General features: G+C 41.3%; 1 protein-coding gene across 6 annotated transcripts in view; it reads left to right on the forward strand.

Annotated features, from left to right (window-relative positions):
- Window positions 1-13,193, forward strand: part of Pde4d (phosphodiesterase 4D) — a 1,345,132-nt gene that overhangs the window by 1,036,657 nt on the left and 295,282 nt on the right. The window contains exon 1 of one of the 6 annotated variants that reach the window (XM_045139035.1): window positions 9,359-10,096. The exons of the other annotated variants lie outside the window; for them this stretch is intronic. Within the exon in view, the coding sequence (XP_044994970.1) occupies window positions 10,032-10,096 (65 nt within the window). The 5' untranslated portion in view covers window positions 9,359-10,031. Of the gene's footprint in view, window positions 1-9,358; window positions 10,097-13,193 lie in introns of those variants that run through there. 6 annotated transcript variants of the gene reach the window in all.

The following is a 13,193-nucleotide window of genomic DNA, read 5'->3' on the forward strand; positions in this document are numbered from 1 at the left end:
TTGAGTTTGAACCTCAATACTCCCTCTCTCTCTCTCTCTCTTTGTCTCTCTCTCTCTCATTGACTTAAACAAGTTAATTTTGAATTATCCTCTGAGATAGACCTAGGAATTAAGAATCATTTACTTAAACACAGGGGTCAATTTGACTATGAAGTGTGAACTGAGTCTATAATACGATCAACCTGCGTAAGTTCTGAAGATGTTTGCATGTATTTATACAACAGCAAAAAAGAAGAATCATCAAGATGTGATTTTTTAAATATTTATTTATTTATTTGAAATAGGGAGAGGGAGAGAGAGAGAGAGAGAGAGAGAGACAGAGAGAGAGAATGGGTGCGCCAGGGCCTCCAGCCTCTGCAAACGAACTCCAGACGCGTGCGCCCCCTGGTGCATCTGGCTAACATGGGACCTGGGGAATCGAACCTGAGTCCTTTGGTTTTGTAGGCAAAAGCCTTAACTGCTAAGCCATTCCTCCAGCCCAGGATTTTTTTTTTCTTTTCAAGGTAGGGTCTCCCTCTAACCCAGGCTGAGCTAGAACCCTGTCACCCCAGGCCAGTCTTCAAACTGAGGACAATCCTCCCACCTCTGCCTCCCGCATGCTGGGATTAAAGGCATGCATCACCATGCCTGGTTGGATTTGTGAATTTTTCTTAAATACCGGATATTTCTGAAAACAAAGAGGGTTCTCCTCTTCAAAGTCAAACAAACACTTTGTAGCAAATTAGTGATGAATCAGGCAAGTCAATTACTCTTTCAGGGTGAGAATGATGTGATGCTATGGTGTGAGTCCATATACTATCACTGAACTGTGTATCGCAAAGGTTAAAATGTAAATTTTACCATACATATCTATCATAAATTTACTATATAAATATATCTATTTTAATATATATTAATATATTTAATATATATTTAATATTATATATTAATATATCTATTATAAATTTACTATTGAGCTACACTTAGTATTGGAGTATAATTATTTGATAAAGAGAAGTTTGAAGTACATGTGCTTCAATAGATATATTGAGTTATTTCCTTTTAAATTAAAACATGAATTTTTAATTTTTATATAGTAGAAAAGAGACTTTGTTTTAGAAATTTCAATAAAGCCAAAAGTCAGTTGCTGGGAACAAAAAAATGTAAGGTAAAATAAAGAAAGCTATGAAGGTTCATCTTTGAGGAACCTAAGAGATGCATGAAACTCTAAGCTACAATCTTCGTATATGTTGGCGGGGAAATGGTCAGTGATGTGATGGAATAAAGGGAGATCACTGAAGCCGCAGGATGAGCTGGCCCCTAGTTCCTCAGAATGCGTTTTGGAAGATGCAAAATTTCTAAAACTTAGAGACTGTGTAAATCTGTGTGTCATACACGCTTCTCTTCAAGCCGCCACCATTGCTCTGCCTGGTGAAGTCGCATTACCTATCTCTCCACAGAGAACAGACTCCAGGAGGGGAGGTTGCCCGGCAAACAGGACTCCGTACACATCTGCCTGTGCCTCAGTTATATCTCTGTCTCCTGCCCACTCTAAGAAAACAGAACCACCCCGAAGGGAAAAATCCTTCAGATCGCAATGCAAGGTGGAGGGGCATGGACGCACACACACACACACCTCTGCTACATACCTGGGAATACTTCAATAAGACGTCTAGCGCATCACATCATTTTTTTGGAGGGCAGAGAGTGGCGGGGAGCTCATCCTCAGATCTGAGCCAAGATCAGGGATCCATGTAGGAGTTTGAAGCTACTGTTTTCATCACTGCTTGATTAAATGATTTCATACAGTTATTTAATAGCATTGTACTACTTAATTTTAACATGAGATTCTAAGTTCACAGATAAGCCTTCAAATTTAGAATTTAGGGGGGGAAAGCAGGATGGTGAGGAAAAGAAGGAAAAAGGAGAAGCAAAATGCAAAGAAAATATTGAAATGCTTATAAAGCTTTCAATTAGGTAACTTGAGTTTTGTTTATTTTTTTTCTCTGAAATCCAATATAGAATGAGCACAAAGTTCTAAAGGTCAATTACAGAATATATTTTATGTTGTCTTTACTGATCTCACATGGAATTGTTCTTTCTACCATTAAAAGCTAGTTTTCTGTGCCTTTTAACAGACAATGAAATTTATTGATGAATATCGAAATCTATATATTCTCCAAGGCTTCATGCATTGTTACCTTTTGAAAGGATGATTTATTGGGCACTGTTGCTTCACGAGGCGACCATGCCATCTATGGCATAGGTAACAGGAAGCCACTGTAACCAAGGAGAGCATATGCCAGTGGGTCATATTTAGAAATAAAGACAGTGATTCCAGATTGTTCAATTCTGGATATTTTGAATATTGCAAATATTTTAGTGATGCAATGCACACACACACACACACACACACACACACCATTTTTTTTATCATATATTCATTTGAGGGAGATGAATGGTTTAAAATAATGCCAAGAACTTGGTAGCATTTTAATCTTTCTCTCTTACGCCGTCTCCCCACCCCCACACATTATGAAGGATAAGCTTTGGGTTTAGATAGAACTGGTACAAAAATTTATATATATATATATATATATATATATATATATATATATATATATATATATGTATATTTAATTTATTTACTCAAGAAAGAGAGAGGGAGGGAGAATGGGCATGCCAGGGTCTCCAGCCACTGCAAACAAACTCCAGTCACATGCATCACCTTGTGTCTCTGGCTTACATGAGTTCTGGGGAATCAAACCTGGGTCCCTAAGCTTCACAGGCAAGCGCCTTAATGGCTAAGCCAACTCTCAAGCCCTGGGACCAAATTTTTGAACAAATGGCTGGTTCGCTGACTGTATGACACTACGATCATCATATATCTCTAGCATATCTAGCCATGCTAAGATTACGTGCTTAACACTGAGCAGGTGAATTAAGAATGTTGGGTATTTTTATCCCATGGCGTTTTGTGAGGCAAGTAGATAGTCTATAAAATATAGCACTCTGGACTCCTGAGGAATTTAGTAACTTAGAATCCGCTTGCCAATGAGCAAGTCCTTGAATTCCGTTGTGTGTATAGAAAACATCATGAGATTATAGGGGACCACAACTCGGAATCTACTTCAAGTTCCCTTTGATTTACAGAAAATGTCACGGCACTTCTCAGGAGTGAGGAAGTAGTACAAGAGCTCAAAATGACTTCTTATTAAGGTTCAGATACAATGCATAATATATACAAAAAAAAAAAGCTGGAGAGATAGCTTAACGGTTAAGCGCTTGCCTATGAAGCTTAAGGACCCTGGTTCAAGGCTCGATTCCCCAGGACCCACGTTAGCCAGGCACACAAGGGGGCGCATGAGTCCAGAGTTCGTTTGCAGTGGCTGGAGGCCCTGGCGCGCCCATTCTCTCTCTCTCTCTCTCTCTCTCTCTCTCTCTCTCTGTCTCTCTCTCTGCCTCTTTCTCTCTCTGTTGCTGTCAAATAAATAAAAATAAACAAAAAAAAGTAAAACTACAGCTCCAAGGCCATTTTTCCTAAAGAGTTATTTAGAACTTTATGAAGTTCTCTAAGTTCTCAAATGTGTACATTTGACAGGCCTGACTATTCAGTTTACAATATGACAATAAGGATATCTCAACACGGAGGGGCCGGGGGAGGGGTTAGGACATGGATGAGCCTAACAATGGTACCAACTTGACTGTATTCACTGAGTACAAAACTGATTCATAAAAAATAAATAAATTTTTAAAAAAAGACAACTGTAGGCCACAGGAAAGGGAAGAGTGCCTATTGTAATCTCAAAATGGAAGTTTCCTTAGAAGGCAGAAGCTTGGACACTAGACAGGGCATTCCAAAATTAGATTATTTGAGAAAACCTGAATTGTATAGTTTTTTTTTAAAAAAAAGAAAAAAAGAAGAAGCAGCAGAAAAAAAGTCACGCCTCATACTTCATTTTGTTGGTGTTGGTTAATGTCTCACGTTTATTTTATGGTTGTGATAAATGTCATGAACTCTGCTAGACACATCCATCATGGAGTGGAAAGTAATTTTAATCCCACTCTCGGGTGCACCCAATCCACCTGAATGCAATTGATGATTTCCTAGAGAGGTTCAGTGTGGAACTGTGGGTACCAGTAGGAGAGATTTTGGTAATCTACTACTGTTTGTTTTTTTTTTTTCTTAATAGTATTTTGGGGAAAACAATAATCAGAATGTAAAACCCTTAATCAAATAGATATGAAATTACATTTGTAGTTAAGGTTAATTTAAAAGCTGAGTCAGCAAAGAAGATGAAATAACAATATAGGTTGCAAGCGTGGCAGAAATCGGTAGTATTCAAATGATAGAAACATCGTATTACGTGGTAGTTTCATTTTTTAAAACTGCCATGGGTGACCCAGCGTGTTTAGCCGTCTGTGGTCCGGGCCATCAAAATGCGATGGCGAATCAAAGATGGTTACAGATCACAGAGCAAGTAAGTAGACCCAGGAAATGTGCAGAAGCCTGACAAAAGCTTCTGATCACGGGCATGTTCTCCAAGCCCTGGCCGTCAAGGAAACAAGCTTCTTCTTTTTTTTTTTTTTTTTAATTAATTTATTTATTTGAGAGCGACAGACACAGAGAGAAAGACAGATAGAGGGAGAGAGAGAGAATGGGCGCGCCAGGGCTTCCAGCCATTGCAGACGAACTCCAGACGCGTGCGCCCCCTTGTGCATCTGGCTAACATGGGACCTGGGAACCGAGCCTCGAACCGGGGTCCTTAGGCTTCACAGGCAAGCGCTTAACCGCTAAGCCATCTCTCCAGCCCAGAAATGAGCTTCTTAAAGCCCAGGCTCCTCACACAGAGATGCCTTCTCCAGCCTTGCATCATCACGTGCTCATGCATGGACCGGGACGGGAGTGTGTGGTTTGTGTGTATGTGGTGTGTGTGGTATTTGTGTGTGTGTGCGTGCAATGTGTGCATGTGTGGTGTGGTGTATGTGTATGTGCATGGATGTGGTATATGTGTGGTATGTGTGTGTTTGTATGTGTGTGGTCTGGGTGTGGTATGTGTGTGTGTGTGTGCGCGTGTGTGGTTGTGTGCGTGATTTTATGTGTGTGCATGTGTGTGTATGTGGTATGTGTGTGCATGTGGGTAGTGTGAGGTGTGTGTGTGTGTGTGTGTGTGTGTGTGCCACAGCTCCTCTCTTCTGAGATTCAGTCTAGGGAAAAAAAAATAAAACTACAAGTCACTCAGATGACTGAACAGCATTTTAAAAATATTCATGTGGGGGGAAAATATGTTTCAAGATGGGGACAGCATTTTAATAGAGAAAAAGTGCTTTCTTTATGGGTTTTTTTTTTTTTTTTTTGAGGGAGGGGCTCAAGCGAGTCCAGGTTGGCCTGGAATTCACTATGTAGTTTCAGGGTGGCCTCAAACTCACAGCGATCCATCCTCCTACTTCTGCCTCCCAAGTGAGTGCTGGGATTAAAAGCATGTGCCACCATGCCCGCCTTAAGTGATCTTTTTTAAAAAATATTTTATTGTTATTGATTTATTTATTTGACAGAGAAAGAGGGAGAGAGAGAGAGAGAGAAACAGGCATGCCAGGACTGCCAGCCACTGTAAACAAACTCCAGATGTGTGCGCCCCCTTGTGCATCTGGCTAACATGGGTCCTGGGGAATAGAACCTGGGTCCTTTAGCTTTGCAGGTAAACACCTTAACTGCTAAGCCATCCCTTCAGCCCTAAGTGTTGTTGTTGTTGTTTTTTAATAAGTTTGCCACTTCCTTGAACATTAAATTGAACTAAGTTTAAAATCCAAATGTGAGGGCTGGGGTGAGGGCTCAGCAGTTGAGAGTGCTTGCTGCTTAATTAAGCACAAAGGCCTGAAAGGGCCTGAGCCCTGAGTTCAACTCCCCAGACACCATGTCAGTAGCTGGCGTGGCCTCACTCTTTGGGGAGGAGGGAGGGCAGAGACCAGAGTGTCTCCTGGTGTTGACTGGAAACAACATTTCCAGGTAAAGGGAGAGACCCTGTGTCAAGGAAGTGTATGGATGAGTCACAGAGAGCAGGAAATGATGTCGTCCTCTGCCTTCCTTCTCTGCCCACATGCATGCACCATGCATGCATCTGCACACGCCACCCGTAACACATCATGCCACGCAAGCTCCACACACAGAAACAAACTCTATTAGAAAATCCATTATAAAACAGTCTTCCTGCGTGATGGCAGCCTTGATGTGCCAATCCACAAAACTGGGGACATTGGCTAGCTGGATGTGTGTTCACATTCTGTACTTAAAATGGTTTTCTCTGTGGATAAGGAGAAGATATTCATCAGCCTATGGGACTCTTCTTCACTATTTAGTGGGTTGCATTAAGTTCAGTAGAACTGTCAGGAAAAAAATAGTGACAGACAGCAAGTTAATTGTACTCACTTGTTAAGCCTCTGTGTGTTTGTTTGTGTGTGTGTGTGTGAGAGAGAGAGAGAGAGAGAGAGAGAGAAAGAGACAAAGAAGGGTGTGGCAGAAAATTTAGTAATCTCACTGGGACAGAGGACAGAGCCCTCTGAGGGGACAGTGGGGCACTGGGCTGATTACATCTGGACAGTTGAACACAGTATTCAGACACTGGGTTTCCCCTTCCCTGCGGTCATTGTCATTTTCTTCCTTCCTAAACGGCAACTAGGAGATTGAGTGAGTGAGACTCTAGCTTGAAAAAAGAACAAAAACAAAAAACTGTGTGTGTGAATGAGAGACAGGGAAAGAAAGAGAAAGAAAGGAAGGAAGGAAGGAAGGAAGGAAGGAAGGAAGGAAGGAAGGAAGGAAGGAAGGAAGGAAGGAAGGAAGGAAGGAAGGAAGAAAAAAAGAAAGAAAGAAAGAAAGAAAGAAAGAAAGAAAGAAAGAAAGAAAGAAAGAAAGATTTACTAGACCTTATGGGGAAGAAAAGAGTGTCAAAAACAGAACCTGTCTGCTTAATATTTTTTGGCTTGCTCTTTTACTTTCCTTTTTTTTTTTAACCACTTATAAATTCCAACAAAAAATAAGGCTAAACCCTCCCAAAACACTCATCCTAAGTGAACAGTAGCCTCTTTAACGTTCTTTAATGTTTCTAAGATGTGGTTATTTAACCTGTCTTAAAGGGCCAGCAATATACTGAATGTGAGTCAGAACTAACAAGCTGGGAACGTCCCTGAGCATCATAGGATAAGTGAAAAATTTCGCAGAGATACCATGCAGGAAACAGTCCAATCGAGTGGCCTTTACAAGAGTCCCTAACAAGACTAAATCCCTCAATGCACCTTGAAGTATAAGCAGGCCAGGAGCTGAAGGGTTTTCTGGAATAAACAACCCCCAGCTCTGGCCAGGGCCTTTTTACGCTAATTTTCCAAGATGTTTTGGGTGGGTCACTACTACACTGTGACATCCTGTCTGCAAATGCTAAATAAATATCAAGATCACGTCACACTAGGCGACCAACGTACTCAACGAATGTCACCGAAGGAATCACACTGCTTACTTTCACTTGATAATTTCACCTTCATGATAATTGGGAGTTGGCACGCCCAGAGGAACACGCAACCTTCGTGCAAATGTTCAGAGGGCCAGGCGGGACAGCCAGACGTGCTTTGTCTTAGGAACAAGTGGCGACAGAGCGAGGCCTACCACAGCACGAAAGCTTTTGTCCACTGGCAGACTGGGGGGCAGCTTATGGGCCTCAACATAGGAGGAGAAGTTGTGAAGATATGAAGCTTCGTTCCTTAGTGAAGAGCGGTTAAGAATTAGCAAACCCAGGCTTCTGCACACAAATCAATAAAATTTGCATATCATTTTTGCAAAGGAAGATTCAGAAAACATTTTGCAAGGAAACAGCCTCAGCTTTTTGTGTTTTGTTTTGTTTTTGTTTTTCAAGGTAGTGCCTCACTCTAGCCCAGGCTGACCTGGAATTCACTATGGAGTCTCAGGGTGGCCTTGAACCCATGGCTATCCTCCCGAGTGCTGGGATTAAAGGCGTGTGCCACCACGCCTGGCTTAGCCTCAGTTTTTAAAAATTATTTACTTACATATTTGTTTGAGAGAGGGAAAGAGGCAGAGACACACAGACAGAGAGAGAGAGAGAGAGAGAATGGGCACACCAGGGCCTCCAGCCACTGCCAACGAACTCCAAATGCATGCACCACCTTGTGCATCAGGCTTATGTTGGTCCTGGGGAATTGAACCCGGGTCCTTAGGTGTTGAGGGCAAGTGCCTTAACTGCTAAGCCCTCTCTCCAACCTGTTAGTTTTATTTTTGCTTTCTGTTTAGTACTGCTTACTATGCTGTCTTCCAGACCCAATATGGCCTTGATATTCATGACTTCACAGTGCCTAACCCTACTGACCCAAGAACTTCATAATAGGATGAGAAAAGAAAATGTTGAAAATAGATTGGGGCTCATTGGAAAGAAGGGATTCCATGGAGGGTGAATGTGGGCAGACAGTGGGTGTGGTGGGGAGGGAATTATCATGCTTGATCATCTATATTTATTATCATGCTTGATCATCTATATTTATGGAAATAGCCAATAAAAAGTATAAGACTCTGGGGCTGGAGAGATGGCTTAGTGGTTAAGGCATATGCCTGCGAAGCCTAAGGACCCAGGTTCGATTCTCCAGGTCCCATGTTAAGCCAGATGCACAAGGTGGCAAATGTGTCTGGAGTTCCTTTGCAGTGGGCGCACCCATTCTCCTCTCCCTCTCCCTCTCTCTCTCTCTCTCTCTCTCTCTCTCTCTCTCTCTCTCTCTCTCTCTCTCTCTCTCCCTCTCTAATAAATAAATAAATCTTTTTTAAAAAGTTTAAGACTCTAGCACTGCCTCATATAAAGGGGCCTTGCTATTCTTACCTGAATTTTTCAGGGATAGTTTATGATTCTACAATCCAACCCAAAGCATGACATTTTATTCAGTGTGATCAAAAGGAACAGCTGCTAGTTAAATCCTCCTTGGTTGATGCTTTGAAAAAAGTGACTGTTTTTATTTTTATTATTTTTTAAACTTTGATAACTCCATGAAGGCAAGGGGTGTGTTCTTCATGAAGGTGCTCATGGAATCTTACCCTGAATAGTACCGACACCTCATTTTCCAGGGGAGGAAATGGTTCCTAAGTTTCGAGAGGTCCCCTCTCTGCTTGGCCGGTTTACAGGGTTGATTTCTGCAATCTGGAACTGATCCAAACCTTTGCTTTGTAAGTTGCAGCAGCCATTGACCAGGCCAGACTGGGCTTTTTTTTTTTTTTTTTTTCTTTCTCACTTCCCTACAATGTTTTTGAACTGCCTTCCCACACACGTCATTCAGCCCTTGAGGAATAGTTTCTGCCTGGTGAGACTGGATGATCATTCTCATTCACAAAGGCTCCTGGTCACATTCTCAGGGGACAAGACGGAAATTGCCTCGGCAGGTAAAGGAGCCCACCGAGCCCAGGGACCTTTGTCCTTTCTCGGACTTCTTTGCTCCATCAACCGGAGCGTGGTTTTGTTTGTATCCTGCAAGTCCGTCGCCTTGTCATGAAACTTCCTTGACAGCTCGGCTCTCTCCCCCCACACCCCTGGGTTATCTCCTCCCAGACATTTTCCTTTCCTTTCTCTCTACCTGAGTCAATTCAGTGTTGGAAACCTTTCAGTCCGTCGTTATGGAATTACAAAAAAACAACAAAAGAGATCAAGTGACCCATCCGCTAGGTTGATTTCCCTTGTGAGCCCGATGAAGAATAGATTGAAAATCCAGTTCCTCCCTTGGCAATGCAGGACAGAAAAGAAACTGTCACTTCCGAAGAGCCTGGTGCCGGAGTGACTTCGGAATGATAGTACAGCTCCCTGTGGCTCCGAGCCTTCCTGTGAGCTGGCCACGGGGCCAGAGGCGGACACTGGGAAAACTGGACCTGGACAAGCAGCCTCCCTTGGGAATGGAGTATCTTTACAGCAGCCTTCTTTGTGGAAAGACAGATGAAATGTATTGATCAGAATACTTGAAAACATTCCTTTTCCTTTTTTTCTTTGGTATTTTGTTTTTCTTCCTTCCTCTTCAAAATGAGCATTATTATGAAGCCACGCTCCAGGTCTACAAGTTCCCTAAGGATGTCCGAGGCAGTTTGGTAATGTTTTGTTTTTATTTATTTATTTATTTTTTAATCCTTTCTCCCTTTCCCTTTAAGATTGACGTAGTGCTGGAGTACTTAGTAATTGCTAAAGAGGTATCAGAGGTGTGTGATGTTTAGGCTTTGAAAGGGCGCGTTATTGGCGGCTCTTTTATTTATTTTCGCTTCCTGGCGCGTCTATGCTCTGTGACTTTTTTTTTTTTTAACTCATTGCGGACCATAGTAATTTATCTGACGTTAATATTTAAAAGAGGAAGAAACAACTGGCAAAGATGGGGGGAGTTTTGAAAATAAGACTTGTCACGTCTCTGGTCCATGACCTTTTTTTTTTTTTTTCCTTATCTTTTGATTGCTGGAAGCATGCTAAAACATTGGTGCACTGTCTTATCTTTGGAATTATGCTTTGGTTGTTGGTACAGGTGTGGTAGATGTCTTTAATCATGTACAGGAAGCCACTTGGGGTATAAACAGTGTGACTAAACCCACAGCAAGTTGTTTTGCAGTCCTCCTGCCTTTATTTTTATTACTAATTAGTATGTCTTTTGGCAAAGTGATTTTTTTTTTTTTACTTTAATGAAATGTCTCCATTTCTATTTAATCTAATATTTATTCTGCCACTTTCCCAATGTTGGCTTGATGTTGGTGCTCATAAACATATGGCCTTCACACTTCCCAATAAAGTTAACTTTGGTGTCTGGAGTAGCCATTGGTAGAACATTTACTTTCTATTTCAGAGGGCTATGTGATTGATTGCTTATAGTAATGGTCATAGATGAACAACCTGGCTTGCTCCTTTGATATGACAATGAGCCTGCTTAGATAGGGGGATGAGAGGGATGGCTAATGAGGATGGTTAGAATAGGAGGGAAACAGACAGGCAGTGAAACATGGTATGCATTATTATATTTGGAAAAGCTCTTTTATGTATTATATTAGCGCTTTATTGTGGATGGAAATAAGAGGTGCCCTTTCCGTTATGTTTCTGTGAGTTTTAATATTAGATGGAAAATTTGTCTTTTGCCATTCCTTATTACTAATGTAAAGCCAGGCGTGGTGGCACATGCCTTTGATCCCAGTACTCAAGAGAGGCAGAGGTAGGAGGATCATTGTGAGTTTTAGGCCACCCAGGGACTACATGGTGAATTCCAGGTCAGCCTGGGCTAGGGTAAGACCCTACCTCAGAAAACAAAAACATGGTTCATACAATAACTCTAGGAAGCTATGGAAAGAAAAACTTTGTATCTGCAACTATATTTGTAAGGGTCTTATTTAATTTTTCCAAAAAAAAAATACTGGGGAGCACTTAGAATTCTTTTATGAATTGCTATAGCTGATATCAATCTATGACACAGGTAATCAGAAAATAGTGATTTTTTTACACATTTAAGATTTGTATTCTGCCTAGGATAAAAAAAAATGTCTTATACTTGAACAAATAATATCTAACCAATTTGTGTTCCTTATGGCCTAAATTTCCAAATGACAGTTTTTTATACCCAAGTCTCAATTGACAATAATTAGTTCACTTCAATTGGCAATACTTATTCATATAGACAACCTTTACACTTTTTTTTTTTTTTGAGGTAGCATTTTACTTTAGCTCAGGCAGTCTCAGGGTGGCCTCGAACTCATGGCAATCCTCCTACCTCTGCCTCCCACATGCTGGGATTAGAGGGATGAGCCTCTAATCACAACAACCTTTATTGTGAACTATTTTTGCTTATAACTATTCTGTTATTTTAAGTTCTATGAGATAACACCATAAATATCTACAACCACATTTTAAAAATATACATTAAGATATTTATTTGCCGGGCGTGTTGGTGCACGCCTTTAATCCCAGCACTCGGGAGGCTGAGGTAGAAGGATCGCCGTGAGTTCGAGGCCACCCTGAGACTCCATAGTGAATTCCAGGTCAGCCTGGGCTAGAGTGAGACCCTACCTCAAAAAACCAAAAAATTAAAAAAGGATATTCATTTGTCACTGTGTCCATTGTTTCTTTACCTTAAAACATGCTGCATAGTGTAGGGGTCAAAATGATTATGGTATAAAACTACCTCCCTAGGTGTGACCACTTACCACAGTTTCTAATCATACATTGAATCTAAGAATATAACTCCTGTGTATCGTTGTGGCTTTCCAATAATTTGACCTGAGACTGTGATAGATTATAATCATGCTTATGACATTTTTTCTTATCATTTTAGTTACCCCCAAACTATAAATATATTATATTTACATATTCATATATGCTAAAAATCAAACTAGATTTAGTATTTAGTCAAAATATATTCCCATACCCCAACACACATTTACCCCCATTACAGAAACACACACACACACACACACACACACACACGCATGCACGCACACACATGGACATGTCTATCCCCTGTACCTTTAAATAGAAAGGCCACAGCCTTATAGATCTCAGCTTGACTGTGTCTTCTAACCAGAGTTTCTGCTCTAAATGCTCAGCCATCTTCCTGCCACCCCATTCCTTTTTTTTTTTTTTTTTTTTCTGTTTGTTTCTTTCTTTTGTGTTTGTTTGTTTTTCAAGATAGGTTCTCGCTCTGACAGAGGCTGACCAGGAACTCCCTCTGTAGTCTCAGGGTGGCCTCAAACTCACAGCCATCCTCCTACCTCTGCCTCCCTAGCACAGGGATTAAAGGTGCGCCCCACCTGACAGAACCCATGCCTTTTCCAACTTCTTCCACACCTAACTTCCCACAAGAGACCTGCTGATGTCTGCTCCTCATAGCTTCATACACGGCACTGCATCTTTTGACGTTGCCACCTTGCTTCTGGTTACGTAAGTCTATTTTCTGTTTCATTGGCCCACTTTCTCCAAATTTGGCTACTTTGTCCTAGAATGCTCCAAGCTCAAACACCACTGTTGGAAATCTTTTATCTATCTGATCCAAGCAAGGATCCTGTACTTTGGATGACTCCCTTGGCTTTTGCCTAACAGTTCTCCCCACCCCACCCCCTTCACAAATACTATAATAGGCTACCCTACCCAATCTTGTTCCTTTTTGTTTGTTTGTTTGTTTTGTTTTGTACAGCCTTAATCACATTCTATGGTAGAGTCACA

The sequence above is a fragment of the Jaculus jaculus genome, chromosome 20 (assembly GCF_020740685.1).
Source record: "Jaculus jaculus isolate mJacJac1 chromosome 20, mJacJac1.mat.Y.cur, whole genome shotgun sequence".
In the NCBI taxonomy this organism is placed as follows: Eukaryota; Metazoa; Chordata; class Mammalia; order Rodentia; family Dipodidae; genus Jaculus; species Jaculus jaculus.